The 16,754-nt window shown below is 49.7% G+C and overlaps 1 protein-coding gene and 2 pseudogenes across 1 annotated transcript; all 3 read right to left on the bottom strand.

Annotated features, from left to right (window-relative positions):
• Nucleotides 1-29: 29 nt before the first annotated feature.
• On the bottom strand, nucleotides 30-6,112 carry LOC149356561 (uncharacterized). The gene is made up of 3 exons (XM_089576375.1): nucleotides 5,930-6,112; nucleotides 5,387-5,848; nucleotides 30-86 (listed from the first exon to the last, which is right to left on the bottom strand). Exons 1-3 carry the CDS (start codon nucleotides 6,095-6,097, stop codon nucleotides 30-32), a joined length of 687 nt encoding a protein of 228 aa, XP_089432501.1. The 5' UTR covers nucleotides 6,098-6,112.
• Nucleotides 6,113-6,836: 724 nt separating this feature from the next.
• On the bottom strand, nucleotides 6,837-8,740 carry LOC149356562 (uncharacterized; annotated as a pseudogene).
• Nucleotides 8,741-13,155: 4,415 nt separating this feature from the next.
• Nucleotides 13,156-14,932, bottom strand: LOC149356563 (uncharacterized; annotated as a pseudogene).
• Nucleotides 14,933-16,754: the final 1,822 nt, after the last annotated feature.

A 16,754-nucleotide genomic window follows, 5' to 3' on the forward strand; every position in this document is an offset into this window, starting at 1 on the left:
GCACCATAACCATTCAGCCACAGCGGCAGCTATTTCTCAAGGCTGGGGAAGAGATGATAGCGGATTTCATCGGTTTCCGCCAGGATCTGAACCAGTAAAACCCAAATATATGAAAAAGTTTAGGTAGAAGTTTATTCGTAACATGGGTAGCGTTAAGGAACAGTCGTAGTCTAACCTTCCATGCATAAAAACACAGACCAGGGTTTCCAAATGCGGTAACTGGAAAGCAATGCGAAACAAAGAATACGCGTATAGAAAAGTCATATACTTTTGCCTCATGTTATTATTATTATTATTATACTTTTGCCTCATGTTATTATTATTAGACTTTGAAAAGATGGCACATACCTACACTGGGGGATCGACCAAGAATCCAGAGGCAAAGGTTGCTGCCTCATGTTAAACCGCAACACACTCTCGCGCCGTGCGCTCATCTCGTCATGTTCTTCTATCTGCGGCGCGAACAGATCAAATCACCTTAACCTCAGTGATATCTCGCCAGACGTACCGACGTCCCACCAAAGAAAAACTATAAACAAAATATGCTAAACATATGCTTTCGCAAGCCTCCTCGGTGATACTGCGTTAAAACACTACATTTTCTTTCCACTAGGCGTACGCTGTCCGCTGTCTTTCTCTTCCGGCGCCATCAGCTCTCCTATTTCTCTCTACTGCTCTCGCGCCCTCTCTACTACGTCGCCTTCTCCGGCTATGTTTCCTCTCTCTCAAGCTGCTGCGGTAGCTTACTTGTCCACTTCTCGCCATATCTCCACGTTTGTCCCATTTTTTTCTTGTACGACGCCGAGAACAATAGGATTTGTCGTACAGGGACATAGAGGGCTAGCACATTAAAAGTAGACAACTTGGCTGCAGACAACGGGTGCAGCGCCTAGGAGACGATCTGCTGCGGCCTCAAGAAACTCCACAGCGTCGCGAAGACGTGGTACGACGTTCTCACAAATGTCCAGACAATACGGCCGAGTGAAAAGCGTAACGGAAAGGCGTTTCCGTCAGCACCAAGCTTGCAGAACATCTTCCGGGGCACAGAACCACGCTAGGAGCGCCACGAAAGTATATATGCGTACTTTTACGACAAACTCACCAAAGCAAGAAGCTGCAACATCGGCGACAAGGCATGCATCCGATACCTGACCACTGGACTCTCAGATAAGGTGCGGCCCCTGAGAGTCAAACTATGGTAGCCCACACGAGCTGCTTCGATGCATGAAGCAACTCTATGAACGAATGGATGCCTTAAACAAAATCGGAAGCCAAGATCCCCTATCACGACGACCATCAGCCACCGGTTACTCACCGTGTGCGCCTCACCAGAGACGAACGATCGACGAGGGCACCAAGGAGAAAAGTACAAGGCGAGAGGCGAGCCTACTTAATTTGTTTTAAATGCTCTTCACACAGGCAGTTTTCGGCAGCATGCCCAAAGCACCAGCGTAAGCACCGACGCAAGAATTGCGGTAAAGTGGCCTACAAGCCAAAAGGTTGCTTTTTGAAGAGAGGTTCAGGAAACACACGCAACGGAAGCTGCAGTGCTAACAAAACAAAACATGACAGTAGGTAGCATGTAAACCGAGTCAGAAGCATGTCATGAACGCCAGCCTGGTCGGAGAAAATATTAAAGTATTACGTCGACAAGGGAACGCAGTGCATAACGGTACGACAAAGCGAAGCAAAAAAATATGCACCGTTCTTACACCGACCAAATCTGCGACGGAGAAATCGGTGTTCTCGGCACGGGCTACAATATTCGCGCGCATCACACCCTCCGAGCTGCGCCCCGACCAAACAAAAAATGACCGAAGGCAATCGGCGGCGCACTAAAAAAAACAAAAAAAAAGAAAGTTTCAACAAGCCACGAAGAACAGCGTCAAGCCATCAGCAGGCGACATGGTGTCGCTCGAAGGGAAGCCGGCTGCAAAGTTAGCAACGCCAGTTACGCGAAGCATACGAAGGCCCAAAGACCACCGCGCAAAAGCTTCCCAACGAAAGACAAAGTGCCAGCCTTCCCCGAGGACCACGGATTCGCGCGATTCCACGAATACATGCTACCCGCGCACAGGATCAAGAACTTGCCCGTAGGAACCACGACAAGCACGGATCCATCGCCGGACACGACCAGCCACGCGGACGAGGCAACGAGAAAAAAACTGACACAAAGACAGAACGCAGTAGTAAAAATTTATTGAAGCCAAACAGCGCAACGACGCAGACAGCGTCGAAGAAAACACAGCACAAGCGCTGACTCACAACTGAAATTTATTAAGGAAAGCAGTGCATTTTATAGAAAAGTGGCCAACTTATCAGCTATAGCACACTGACAAAACCCGTTTCTACGTGGCACCGAGGTATGCAACCTCACTGTCATATAATGAAATAGATGGCTTTCTGACGCACAACCTTATTTTTTTCTGCGTCGTTGCGCTGTTTTCCTTCAATATGTACCACCAACTCGCCCGTTTGGCTATAGTGTAAAATTTTATGTTACTATGTTGTTCGTTCTTTCCTTCTTTCTTCTTCACTCGTTGTTGCTAGTTGTTTCTTCTTTCTTCTTAGTAGGTCCCGTTTCCCTTATTCGCCCAATGAACCTCTCGAATCGGCCGGATTAACTGAGAGAACACTCATTTAATTAACACTTGATTACAACAAAAAGGTACAGTACACTTATAATCATAACTGCAGCATAGAACAGAACAACTGAGCTGGGCCACCCCTGGACTTAGGGCAATCCGTCATCCTAAGCAAGCATATGGGAAGAAGTCTGTCTCCTACCCAGCTCCAACCACAACTGCCGCCCGCACAGAGCTCGCGGCCGTCGCTGGGTTTCCTCCACAGAAACAATTATTCGTTCAGTGCTCCCATGTTCCCAAGGACAGTTTCCCCGGTTTCGGGGAATGCATGTACCGCCGACGGGGCTGGGACGACGGCGCGTCTAGGCCCCGGTCCGCAATGTTAGGAAACAAATTCCAGCGGAGAAGCGCAAATTTAAGACAAGTGGCTCCGACGTCCGGTAAAGAAAAGCAACGCAAACCCAGGCACCAAACAGATCCGCGGGGTGTGTTTTGTCGAAGGCGGCCGGAGCCCCGTACGCTAAATGATGCGCGAAGCGGCGCCGTCTACAGAGACAGACGGCACTTCACACGTCAATGCCAGAACAAGGCGGTAAAGAAAAGCAACGCAAACCCAGGCACCAAACAGATGCGCGGGGTGTGGTTTGTCGAAGGCGTCCGGAGCCCCGTATGCAAAATGATGCGCGAAGCGACGCCGTCTACCGAGATACACGGCACTTCACATGCCAATGCCAGAACAAGGCCCCACAAAAGAAGTAGTACACTCATGCTCACTCCACGCGAAGTGCGAGTTCACGGGCGGAAACAAACACAACAAAATGCGGGTGATGAACGCGCGGGCCGTCTCGCCGAAAGAGTCTGGGCCCCGCTCCTTACGACAAAAAAAAAATACAGGGGCACTTTGGCTCTCTAAAGTGCTGCACGGCGAAAGCGTTTCCTGGCTCACTGTTTGCTTTTATTTGTGAAATTTTCAGATTTTATCTTTTTGTTCTTTTCTTATTTCTGTTGTTTTCCTTTCCTTACTGTTATTTCACTTTATTTCTTTTTATTTGTTTCTTTTCTTATATTTAATTTTTCATTTGTCTTTTCTTGGTTTTTTCCTTATAATTTGCTTTGTTTCTTTATTTTATCTTTTATTTTATTTATCAAACCCATAGTAAATTTCACAAGTTCTTTATCTTCCTTCTTCGCACCAGAGGTGCCCCGCCAGAGACGGTTTGCTTAACTGGAAGACCGAAGGTTTTCTTCGCACCAGGGGTGCCCCGTCAGAGACGGTCTTGCGGTGAGTTACGATGCAGGGATAAAGGAAATGCTTGAAGTTTATGTACAGATATTTACATCGCATAGAAAATTAGGCACTGGAGAAACATTAAGCAGCAAAAAGAGAAAACAACAAAAAGTGGAACTGGCTAACACTAGGGGAGGCCCCTGCTCGGCATAGCCGAAGATGCATAGCACCTGACCTTAGCCCAGAACCCTTTTTTCCGGCTCCGGGGCCCGGTTTTAAAGCCCGTAAAGCCTGGCCCGCATTTGCTAGCTTCCAATCATGCTACTCTTCATACGATTGGCTCATCGAGAGCATGGCCAGCCCTCTAGCCTCCATAGGGCAAAACACCTTCTCCATTGCAAAATAAAAATAAAAACAAACACAAACGCACAGCCGTGCCAGCCAGTGCGGGGTAGAACATTCTCTCCCTCCAAAATAAAAGTAAACACAAACACAAAACACGCTCGAGCGAGCACGTGACGTCGGTTTCCCCAATGACCCCCCGACCTTGGCGTCGTCTCGGAATTGGGAATTATCGGGCTTAAGCGGGCAGTTACCGCTGTAACTGCCACTGCGAGCTTGGACCTGCGTTCCAAGGCGACTTAGACTTCCCAAGGCTGTTTAGTCGGCGCCTCTCCGGTACCCGGTCAGTAGCGTCACCCAACTCGGACCTTCGCTGCTCGCGGCTAGCCGCGCTGTCGCTGGCTATTCCTCATCTCTATTGCCACCCCTCGTCAACTGCGCCCTGACGCCATTCCGTCCGGCAGTGCTTAATCCTCAGGAATTCTGCAGACTTTTCGAACCAGACGTTCGTCGCGAGCTTGTGTCTCGGCTGGTGTCCGTTGAGACGAGGGGATTAAGACAAGGGGGGGGGGGTGTCGTCGTGTGGCCGCTGTTCAGCCCCAAGCTGCCACCGCTCTTTTCCCTAGCCGTCGCGAATCGGCCCCAAAGGGCGATGGACGCCCGAGCGACCCCGGCGCCTTCGCATCGTTCCACGAAAGGTGACACAAAAGGTTGAGCGCACCCCTCCGTCCCCTCCCGCCGGTGGGGGCGGGGGTCCATTGAAGACGGCAGCGGCGGGGTACTGAGAAAGAATTAGCGGTAGTAATGACCCTGCACGCACTACCGATTCCTTACACCCATGCGTTCACTAGATGCGCCTTTATTCATTGCTCGCACCCTGAGCCTTCGTGGTGGAGTGGCAGCGTCTCCACTTCAAATGCCAAAGGCCCTGCTTCGATTCCCGGCGTCGACACTGCTTTCTTTTTTAAGTAGTGACGCCGAAAGGCGGACACATCTGCCGACATGGCTGCTAGCGACAGTATGAACATTAAAGGCCTTCGCCTTAAAATTTTTTAAGGCGAACGCCTTTAATGTTCATACTGTCGTAGTTCCTCTCGTAGTTAGTTCCTCTCTTCGCAAGGGCATCTAATACATTCCAGAAAAGGTCCCCAAAGGCTTCTTTTTTTTGATGTTTGCTCAATGGTCTCTTCTTGCTTTTCACGCATGCAAACAGTTTCCTTGAAGGACCAACAAGGCTGCCAGTCACAAACTCTCGTTCAATCACAAGCATAGCTTCAGGCGGTAGAGAGTCTTGTGAAGCCATTGCATCGCTTTTGCACTCCATGCAGGAGGTCACCTTCATCATTTTATGGGCCACGTATCCCGCTAAATAGTACAATGCCGCTTTTTCTGGACTTGAAACACTGTGCACGTCATCGTCAAATGGGGCTGACAGCCCCCTCGAAGGCAGTGATGTGAGTCGCTGGAAGACTTCATCTTTAACTTTTCTCTTTTGTAGTAGTGCTTCACGCCGCTTCTCTCCAAGGCTCTCAAATGTGCTCAGCAGAACTCGTTCATCCCCTGCTTCACAGTTCCCTTTTGTGGCAAGCTTAACAGGTGTGTAAAGGGACAGTAGTCTGAAAAGCTGGCTGAATTTGGTGACGGTTGGATGGTATTCGTCTCCTCCGAAGAACCTCATGAGCCCAAAGAATCGCTGCAAAGCAAGAAATTTGAGCTTAACAACTGTGATTATGAGGAGCTGAAAGAGGATACATGATGGAAGGGATACGGTTACCTCGAGTGGATCCTGGTTCAGGCTTGCTGTCAGAATGTAGCTCACGCCTTGGTTGAACAGGACCTCCACAAGTGACAGCACAGACATCAGTGTTACACGTAGGGACTCGATAGTCTGCCTAGATGCGAACAGCTTGACATTAGGAATAGATTCCGTCTCGTTCAACATTGTGAAGAAGTCCAAAAACTGAAAACATATAAATGGAAACAGAAAACAGTGTTTCGAGAAAATTGGTGTATGAGTGCAAAGTTTTAAGTCTCGGTTCTTTCCCCACAGTAAAAAGGCGATATAAAACAATTCTGGCACCTTAATTTTTGGAGATCCCTTTCGTATTCCAGCTACAGGAACCTTGGAGTTCAGAATGTCAAAGAGGTCATTTAGTAGCATCGTGAACTTTTCCGTACCAAAACTGTCGGCGAAGCCAGGTACCATCATTTGTCTGTAGACCTTCAGGCCAATCGACACACTTCGGCTGAAGAGCTGCAAGCGAAAATGAGTAAAAGAAATTTGTAAAGCTTGGAAAAACATGATGGCAAATTAGTTTTGAAAATGCCTGGACGCTGACAAGCACAGATGTAATGTATAAGCATGCAGTTTTATGGCACCAACTGCTTACAATGTTTACAATGACTGAATGGCCAACTTTACCTGAGTCGCCAGACGAACGTTCATGGTCTGGAGCTTCTGTGGCTTGACATGTTGCTCAGTCAACTTAGGAACCACTTTTATAGCGGCCTTTTTTTCCGCCTCAAAAAGACGTTCATAGTGCTGGAAATTTCCTTGGTATTCACCTACCTGCAACAAATTATTGTACACCATTTCGTTATGTGCAGTAATTAAACATAGGAGAACAAGTCTCTGTTACACAGCGTCATCACTCAAGAGACATGCATATCCAAGGAATTATTTAACTTGCCTGACCATATTTGTGCTTCATCATATGATTCCGGATGCATTTCACGATATGTGGCACGTCACAAATGAAGTGGAGGAATGTTCCCTCTGGAAGGCAGGGATGTTCAATCTTGCAGTGTGGGTGCTCCACCTTTCCGCTGATGCCGAGGTGTGTCCACATCGATTTGTTATTTCCGGCACCATCGCTTATCACTGCCAGTACGCGAGCACCATGTTCATGCAATTGTAGCACTGAGCTCATTACCACCTTTGCCAAGACCCATCCTGGCGCTGCACCCTTAGCTGCAAAAGTTGCTATGGGTTGGACCCATGACGCAAACATTGGGTTGAACATAACAACCAGTGCATGGTCTGCCAGCTGGTCTGTGCCAACTTTAGTAATATCCCCGTAATCTACAAAGCCATCAAAATTGTAGGACGACCTGTTAAACTCGGTTCCTTCCCTGAGTTTCACTTCATCGATGATTAGACAACCATATGTGTAATGTTCTGGCTTGCCAGCCATATGCAGTTTTATGCTACCAAGGGCAAATTTGTTTAAGCCGTAGCCACATGGAAGAGCTTTCAGTAGCTGTACAAGGCGGTTGGCACTTGGCAGCGGCAAAATCTTCATGTCAGATACAGTTCTGTAACACTTTGGGCTTGTCAGCCTCAGAAGCAGACAGATCATAAGCCAGTCTGTACTGTACCGGTGCCCACGTGGCGACTTAGCCGCTTGTTGCATGACGGCTGTCTGTATGACCATCTTTTGTGCTTCTGGCAGGTCCTGTGTCACTTCACCTAGACATGTTCAAAACGCTTTCTTCAGTTTTTCACTGAGTTCGCTAATTTCTTTCTTCATTTTCTCCCGAGCTGCAGCGGCACGAATGAGCCTCTTCCTCAAAACAGGTGCTGCAAGGCACACCTTTTTCTTGGGTTTCAGCCCACTTCTTCTTTTGAGGTCCTTCGTCATTTTCGCACACTTTATACAGACTCCTTTTTCTGCCTCAGTAAGAACTCTGCACTGCTTGTGGTATACAGTTCCTCCCCTGCTAGAGGTGCAACCATGACAGGCTTACATAGTTTGGACAACCTGCACAATTGCCTCTACGTCTGCTAACGAAGTGATTGCCAAATCCATGGGCAGCGTCGGCACCAGTTTTCCGCGGGCAGATACAACATAACTCATGTCTTCGCGAACTACGACACTCTTGAGTACTGTATATACATCTGCCTCCAATCCTGCCGTGTAAAAAACAATCTGTGATCGGCGCCCATTTTCATCTTCAAGAGCTGCCGATCTCCACTGACGAGGTAACCTCAAAGAAGCACTCTTCTCCACCAGCTCATTAACATGCAAGCAGCTGTCTTGCACGGGCTCTGGTTGCTCTCGCTCGATATCTTCTGCAGCGTCGCTCTGCGTTGCCACTGCGTCTCTTGAGACGGTTGCTCTCTTTTTCGGAGATTTTCGCCGTTTACGATTCGAGAAGTACAGCGGGAGATTAGGAAATATGGTAGGAATTGCATCACTCCTTAGAGACCATACACCGCGCTCGATTTCAATCACTTCTGCGTTGATTACATGCTTATATGACTTCAGAATATCCCCTTCTTGGAAGTGGGCGTCGCACACTTTGCATGTTTTCCCCAACACCTTGTCTGCACGGGGTATCGCTCTCGACCATTTTGCAAGGAGATTTGGATTGGTTGGCGGAGAAAAGAAGTGCCTTTTCTCCGTGTTGCGCCGGTACCCGCTGGTACATCCCGGCACGAAACACGTTGGCATTTGGTTGACAGTCCTAGCACACTCTAAAGACCATAAATGACGCGCACCACCTACCCTCTGACAGCGAAAAAATCCAAAACTTGGCGCTCGAGAACATTCGGCAGCCCACGCTACTTGCAGGTTGGGTCCACACCATGAGCGTCCTCACCCGACCACACACCGAAAGCTGCTGAAGCATAGTGCACAAACACTCAACTCATAACGAAAGGATCACTTGATAACAAAAGAACGCGACGCAAATGAGCACGACAAACGGAGCCTCAGAAACGTTGCTGCACCGCGGCGTGGCTAGCTAACGTCGAGCGTGGCGCAAACTTCGACTGCAGCGCCATCTCAGTGGCCGGGCGCAAAACGCGGCCGCTTCGGGAGGAGAAGTTTCGAAACTAAAAAAGCTTTATAAACGGTGAGCAGCGGTGCGTGTAGATGAGGCGATACGCGGGGGTGCCGTCGCTCAGCTCAACCTCCCGGTTGGGAAGGTCGCGCCAGTTGGACCCAGCGACCTTGGGGATGGCGGCGATACTAGCCTGGGACAAGAGCGTCATCTTTTTGTAGCAGTCGTAGTCGGTCGGGCATATCCGCTGGTGACAACGAATGAAGTCTGACGGACCTCTGTCAAACTTTGCCTCAGGATCACTGAGGTCGGCAATCGCATCCCTTAAGGTGGTCCTCTGGTACGGCGCCGCAGAGGTCAAGTTCAGAGGACTGCTGTAGGCGCGACCGTCCACGGCAAATGATAGGTGACACTCGGGCACTTCGAAAGTGTGAGTCGGCAAAGGAAAAGCTGGCAGTTTTGCTCGGCCGCGCTTGGCCCCAAAGATGACGAGGCGCCGGTGTCTCTGCGGCATACCGTAGCAGCCATCCTGCAGCATGCTGCAAGAAGTTTGATAACCAAGGTCCAGAAGGCACTTGAGAGCCAAGGCAAGGCCGTCGCCGTTATGGTGCCGGACGGAGCACCTCTCGGCAACGAGGACGAAAGTACGAAGGGTCAAAGAAGGCACAGAATCCGAGAAAAGTCACTAGTTGAGAATTCCTCAGCCCCTGTTTGTCACAACCCTGCAAAAATCGGCAGCTCTTGTGAGATTCGAAGGACGGGCTCCCATCTTCTTTCTCGATGTCTCCGAGAATGTCGGTCATCCCGCCAGCGTGGAGCTGCTTGAGCACTTTTGACGGACAGGCGTGAGACGTCGGCACATCGGGCAAGTTCTTGCTTAAAGTGGTCAAATGGTGCTCGTTGTCGCTGACTGCGAGCACGCGGCTTGCTAAGCAAGCTTTGGCTAGACCGAAGGACAGACCCCCGCAGCCACCGTATACGTCGACACTGTTGAGGGTTCTGTGCGGCTTCTCCACTTCGGAAACGAGGCGGGCGCCAATCTTCTGCTCCTCGGTAGATGCCTCTGAAAAGACACCACCTGCACTGGCGCACATGGCGCGCACTCCAGGTCGTGCCGTATTTGGAAGACAGTAAAATAAATTATTAGCTTGAAGACAAAAGAGAACATATCCTAACCATAATCTAGGAAGCGATTCATCTTCGAAGAGACGGGCACTTTTTCTGAAGCGGTGAAGCCGGAACCGCAACCGTATTCACTTTCAGTTGGCCCACAGGTGGAGCTGCTGGACCTGGTGCGACATCAATGCCCCAACCCCGTCGACAGTCCTTTCTAGGGAAGATCATGTGATTTTCGCCGGAGGCCTTTCTTTGCCACCATCGGCAATCGCCTCATCGCTGATGGGCGGCCAGAACACCAACACCCAGCTAGACCTGCCCTTCCAACCTTACAAAGGAGCCAAAGACTGCTCAATAGATTCTGCTTCTAGAGCGGAGCCTGATGCAGCTGCTGCACCAGAAAAGTATCGCGCGAAGGCCACGAGCCATCGCAACGCCGAATTAACGGCCAGCTCCTCTGTGGAGGATATAGAGGTCTCGGTAACCGTACCAGCATTTTTGCCGCCGAAGGACCGCCGCCTTTCTGGCGGCCGTTGTGGTGGCGGCAAAGGAAAACCCCGTATCACAACTCCTGGTAAGAACGTTGCATAGTCCGTAAGGCATAGTTTATAAGTACGAATTGTGTTCCTCTTCATATTTATCCTGCAACCACACTGTCATGCATAAATGTGGCCGTTTCATTGATGCAGTGGACCTGTCGGCATGAGACATCACTATGATGATATGTCCATATTATAAGAGGAGCACCGATGACACTTAGTTTGTGTTCAAGGAACACTGTTAAACAAGACAGTGAAAAATCTTTAGATAATGTTGGCACCGGCGGGGGTGGTGTTGGCATTGTTGCTAACTCCTGTGTAATTGTCAAGGAGTTAAGCCTGAACACTCTTTAGCAGCTGTCGCAGTAAGGGTTCAGTTCAAATGTCTGAATACTGTGGTATTCGGTAAAGGACCTCCTAGACCTAGTCAGTTAGTGACCAACACCTTTTCTGATTCATGGAGACATGGAGGAAGGAAAACTCAGGAGAGGCCCTTCGTATTCCCAATGCATTGGCGAGAATGTGGCGGAAGTGACGTCAAAATTTAGGCTTAAAAAGTCAGGCCCCTAGCAACGTTGTCGTTGTTGCTAAAAAAAACTCGGGCCACTAGCAACGGCGTATGGCGTCGTTGTTGCTAGGGGCCCGAATGTTTCTCGGTGGCGGTGGACGGGCTTTCGGCACGGTGTGTTCGGCCTTGCGTGTTAAAGTCTACATGCCTCGCGTCGTGACGTTACGCACGCATCTAGGATTGTTTTTAAATGCGGCGAATAACCGCTCATTTGATATTTTGTTCGTCAAACTTGGTGTCGTTACCAGGAGCGATCGATGCATTGAAATGAATCTCGCGAAAAGGTGGCACTCCGGAACCACGCTTCGACACGCGAAGAAGCGTTGAATGTTTTGATCAGCGAACTTTTGCACCACACCAAACACCACCGAAACGTGAAGCCGCTCTCGGCGTTGCTGAGCTGCGTTTCGAAGGCCACACGGCATGTGTACGGTAGCCGGAGGCGGACGGTGCGCTGCGTTATTAACGGCCAGCAATGTCTTTCTCGGCCTGGCGTCGGAAAAGGTTCACCGCACCTGTGCGCCGCTCTGTGTCTAGGTGCGTGTTTGCGGGGAGGGAGGTGTAGGAGTGTAGCGGTGAGCTGCGCGGTTTTTTTAGATACCTTTCTTTTACTAAGCGCTTGAACAACGTAGCGTCGGCGGGGTCTCTGTTCGTCGTACGCTCCTGGTGCTGGCATCGGATCACAACGGCGCATTTCATCCTAGCTGATCTTTTGCGACTGATCTGTGCGTCGACATTTTACACTACTGACGTGTCACATCTGATTGAGTAAAAAGTAATTAATTGCGTCTTTTGCTATGCCGGTATGGTATTGGTGCGGAAGTTTTGGTTGACAAGGATAAATTTGCTCCCGAGTGCAGGTACGAAAACAATTAGTAAGCAACTCATGCACGTGCTAAATATATACACCTTTAAAGTGTGCACTAGTAGTACAGCTACAGTGAACAGAATTTCTCTTTATATGTGTGTCTTCTGCAGCACATCTAGAACACCGTGATAAAAATCTCACTCAAGTACTTTTCAGCTCATGAAGTGCATTTCTTTGCATAAAATCTATGAGCATTATGTGCACCTGCAACCACTGCTGAACATGCAGAGCTTTCATGAGATCAGCAAACCTGCTTGGGAGCACATCACTGAAGTCATCGCTGGGTGGCCAGTCCTTCAACTTGAGTATCATGTACTCTCCATCTCTGTCCTTCATGCGTTTGTGCAAGCTTTCAAAGCCTTCCCAAACTACCCGCATCGGCTGGTCTCGAAGAATCCGGCCTGTGCGACAGTCAATCAGGTCAGTCTGCATGTGGCCAAAGTCACGGCAGAAGCCGTCGGGGTGCCATAAAGATGCATCGAGGCGGTTGAACACACCGGAGACCAGCACGGGGTGTTCAGACCAGCACGGGGGAGATCCCTTTCGTATTACAGCTGCAGGAACCTTGGAGTTCAGAAACGTCAATGCGGTCATTTAGTAGCATCGTGAACTGTTCCGTTCCAAAACTGTCGGCGAAGCCAGGTACCATCATTTGTCTGTAGACCTTCAGGCCAATCGACACACTTCGGCTGAAGAGCTGCAAGCGAGAAAGAGTAAAAGAAATTTGTAAAGCTTGGAAAAACATGATGGCAAATTAGTTTTGAAAATGCCTGGACGCTGACAAGCACAGATGTAATGTATAAGCATGCAGTTTTATGGCACCAACTGCTTACAATGTTTACAATGACTGAATGGCCTAATTTACCTGAGTCGCCAGACGAACGTTCATGGTCTGGAGCTTCTGTGGCTTGACATGGTGCTCAGTCAACTTAGGAACCACTTTTATAGCGGCCTTTTTTTCCGCCTCAAAAAGACGTTCATAGTGCTGGAAATTTGCTTGGTATTCACCTACCTGCAACAAATTATTGTACAACATTTCGTTATGTGCAGTAATTAAACATAGGTGAACAAGTCTCTGTTACACAGCGTCATCACTCAAGAGACATGCATATCCAAGGAATTATTTAACTTCCCTGACCATATTTGTGCTTCATCATATGATTCCGGATGCATTTCACGATATGTGGCACGTCACAAATGAAGTGGAGGAATGTTCCCTCTGGAAGGCAGGGATGTTCAATCTTGCACTGTGGGTGCTCCACCTTTCCACTGATGCCGAGGTGTGTCCACATCGATTTGTTATTTCCGGCATCATCGCTTATCACTGCCAGTACGCGAGCACCATGTTCATGCAATTGTAGCACTGAGCTCATTACCACCTTTGCCAAGACCCATCCTGGCGCTGCACCCTTAGCTGCAAAAGTTGCTATGGGTTGGACCCATGACGCAAACATTGGGTTGAACATAACAACCAGTGCATGGTCTGCCAGCTGGTCTGTGCCAACATTAGTAATATCCCCGTAATCTACAAAGCCATCAAATTTGTAGGACGACCTGTTAAACTCGGTTCCTTCCCTGAGTTTCACTTCATCGATGATTAGACAACCATATGTGTAATGTTCTGGCTTGCCAGCCATATGCAGTTTTATGCTACCAAGGGCAAATTTATATAAGCCGTAGCCACATGGAAGACCTTTCAGTAGCTGTACAAGGCGGTTGGCACTTGGCAGGGGCAAAATCTTCATGTCAGATAGAGTTCTGTAACACTTTGGGCTTGTCAGCCTCAGAAGCAGACAGATCATAAGCCAGTCTGTACTGTACTGGTGCCCACGTGGCGACTTGGCCGCTTGTTGCATGACGGCTGTCTGTATGACCATCTTTTGTGCTTCTGGCAGGTCCTGTGTCACTTCACCTAGACTTGTTGAAAACGCTTTCTTCAGTTTTTCACTGAGTTCGCTAATTTCTTTCTTCATTTTCTCCCGAGCTGCAGCGGCACGAATGAGCCTCTTCCTCAAAACAGGTGCTGCAAGGCACACCTTTTTCTTGGGTTTCAGCCCACTTCTTCTTTTGAGGTCCTTCGTCATTTTCGCACACTTTATACAGACTCCTTTTTCTGCCTCAGTAAGAACTCTGCACTGCTTGTGGTATACAGTTCCTCCCCTCCCAGAGGTGCAACCATGGCAGGCTTGCATAGTTTGGACAACCTGCACAATTGCCTCTACGTCTGCTAACGAAGTGATTGCCAAATCCATGGGCAGCGTCGGCACCAGTTTTCCGCGGGCAGATACAACATAACTCATGTCTTCGCGAACTACGACACTCTTGAGTACTGTATATACATCTGCCTCCAATCCTGCCGTGTAAAAAACAATCTGTGATCGGCGCCCATTTTCATCTTCAAGAGCTGCCGATCTCCACTGACGAGGTAACCTCAAAGAAGCACTCTTCTCCACCAGCTCATTAACATGCAAGCAGCTGTCTTGCACGGGCTCTGGTTGCTCTCGCTCGATATCAATATCTTCTGCAGCGTCGCTCTGCGTTGCCACTGCGTCTCTTGAGACGGTTGCTCTCTTTTTCGGAGATTTTCGCCGTTTACGATTCGAGAAGTACAGCGGGAGATTAGGAAATTTGGTAGGAATTGCATCACTCCTTAGAGACCATACACCGCGCTCGATTTCAATCACTTCTGCGTTGATTACATGCTTATATGACTTCAGAATATCCCCTTCTTGGAAGTGGGCGTCGCACACTTTGCATGTTTTCCCCAACACCTTGTCTGCACGGGGTATCGCTCTCGACCATTTTGCAAGGAGATTTGGATTGGTTGGCGGAGAAAAGAAGTGCCTTTTCTCCGTGTTGAGCCGGTACCCGCTGTTATCCCGGCACGAAACACGTTGGCATTTGGTTGACAGCCCTAGCACACTCTAAAGACCATAAATGACGCGCACCACCTACCCTCTGACAGCGAAAAAATCCAAAACTTGGCGCTCGAGAACATTCGGCAGACCACGCTACTTGCAGGTTGGGTCCACACCATGAGCGTCCTCACCCGACCACACACCGAAAGCTGCTGAAGCGTAGTGCACAAACACTCAACTCATAACGAAAGGATCACTTGATAACAAAAGAACGCGACGCAAATGAGCACGACAAACGGAGCCTCAGAAACGTTGCTGCACCGCGGCGTGGCTAGCTAGCGTCGAGCGTGGCGCAAACTTCGACTGCAGCGCCATCTCAGTGGCCGGGCGCAAAACGCGGCCGCTTCCGGAGGAGAAGTTTCGAAACTAAAAAAGCTTTATAAACGGTGAGCAGCGGTGCGTGTAGACGAGGCGATACGCGGGGGTGCCGTCGCTCAGCTCAACCTCCCGGTTGGGAAGGTCGCGCCATTCCGACCCAGCGACCTTGGGGATGGCGGCGATACTAGCCTGGGACAACGGCGTCATCTTTTTGTAGCAGTCGTAGTCGATCGGGCATATCCGCTGGTGACAACGAATGAAGACTGACGGACATCTGTCAAACTTTGCCTCAGGATCACTGAGGTCGGCAATCGCATACCTTAAGGTGGTCCTCTGGTACGGCGCCGCAGAGGTCAAGTTCAGAGAACTGCTGTAGGCGCGACCGTCCACGGCAAATGATAGGTGGCACTCGGGCACTTCGATAGTGTGAGTCGGCAAAGGAAAAGCTGGCAGTTTTGCTCGGCCGCGCTTGGCCCCAAAGATAACGAGGCGCCCGTGTCTCTGCGGCATACCGTAGCAGCCATCCTGCAGCATGCTGCAAGAAGTTTGATAACCAAGGTCCAGAAGGCACTTGAGAGCCAAGGCAAGGCCGTCGCCTTTATGGTGCCGGACGGAGCACCTCTCGGCAACGAGGACGACGTACGAAGGGTCAAAGAAGGCACAGAATCCGAGAAAAGTCACTAGTTGAGAATTCCTGAGCCCCTGTTTGTCACAACCCTGCAAAAATCGGCAGCTCTTGTGAGATTCGAAGGACGGGCTCCCATCTTCTTTCTCGATGTCTCCGAGAATGTCGGTCATCCCGCCAGCGTGGAGCTGCTTGAGCACTTTTGACGGACAGGCGTGAGACGTCGGCACATCGGGGAAGTTCTTGCTTAAAGTGGTCAAATGGTGCTCGTTGTCGCTGACTGCGAGCACGGGGCTTCCTAAGCAAGCTTTGGCTAGACCGAAGGACGGACCACCGCAGCCACCATCTACGTCGACACTGTTGAGGGTTCTGTGCGGTTTCTCCACTTCGGAAACGAGGCGGGCGCCAATCTTCTGCTCCTCGGTAGATGCCTCTGAAAAGACACCACCTGCACTGGCGCACATGGCGCGCACTCCAGGTCGTGCCGTATTTGGAAGACAGTAAAATAAATTATTAGCTTGAAGACAAAAGAGAACATATCCTACCCATAATCTAGGAAGCGATTCATCTTCGAAGAGACGGGCACTTTTTCTGAAGCGGTGAAGCCGGAACCGCAACTGTATTCACTTTCAGTTGGCCCACAGGTGGAGCTGCTGGATCTGGTGCGACATCAATGCCCCAACCCCGTCGACAGTCCTTTCTAGGGAAGATCATGTGATTTTCGCCGGAGGCCTTTCTTTGCCACCATCGGCAATCGCCTCGTCGCTGATGGGCGACCAGAACACCAACACCCAGCTAGACCTGCCCTTCCAACCTTACAAAGGAGCCAAAGACTGCTCCAATAGATTCTGCTTCTAGAGCG

This window comes from Amblyomma mixtum, chromosome 3, assembly GCF_055824585.1.
Source record: "Amblyomma mixtum isolate Tamu chromosome 3, ASM5582458v1, whole genome shotgun sequence".
NCBI lineage: Eukaryota > Metazoa > Arthropoda > Arachnida > Ixodida > Ixodidae > Amblyomma > Amblyomma mixtum.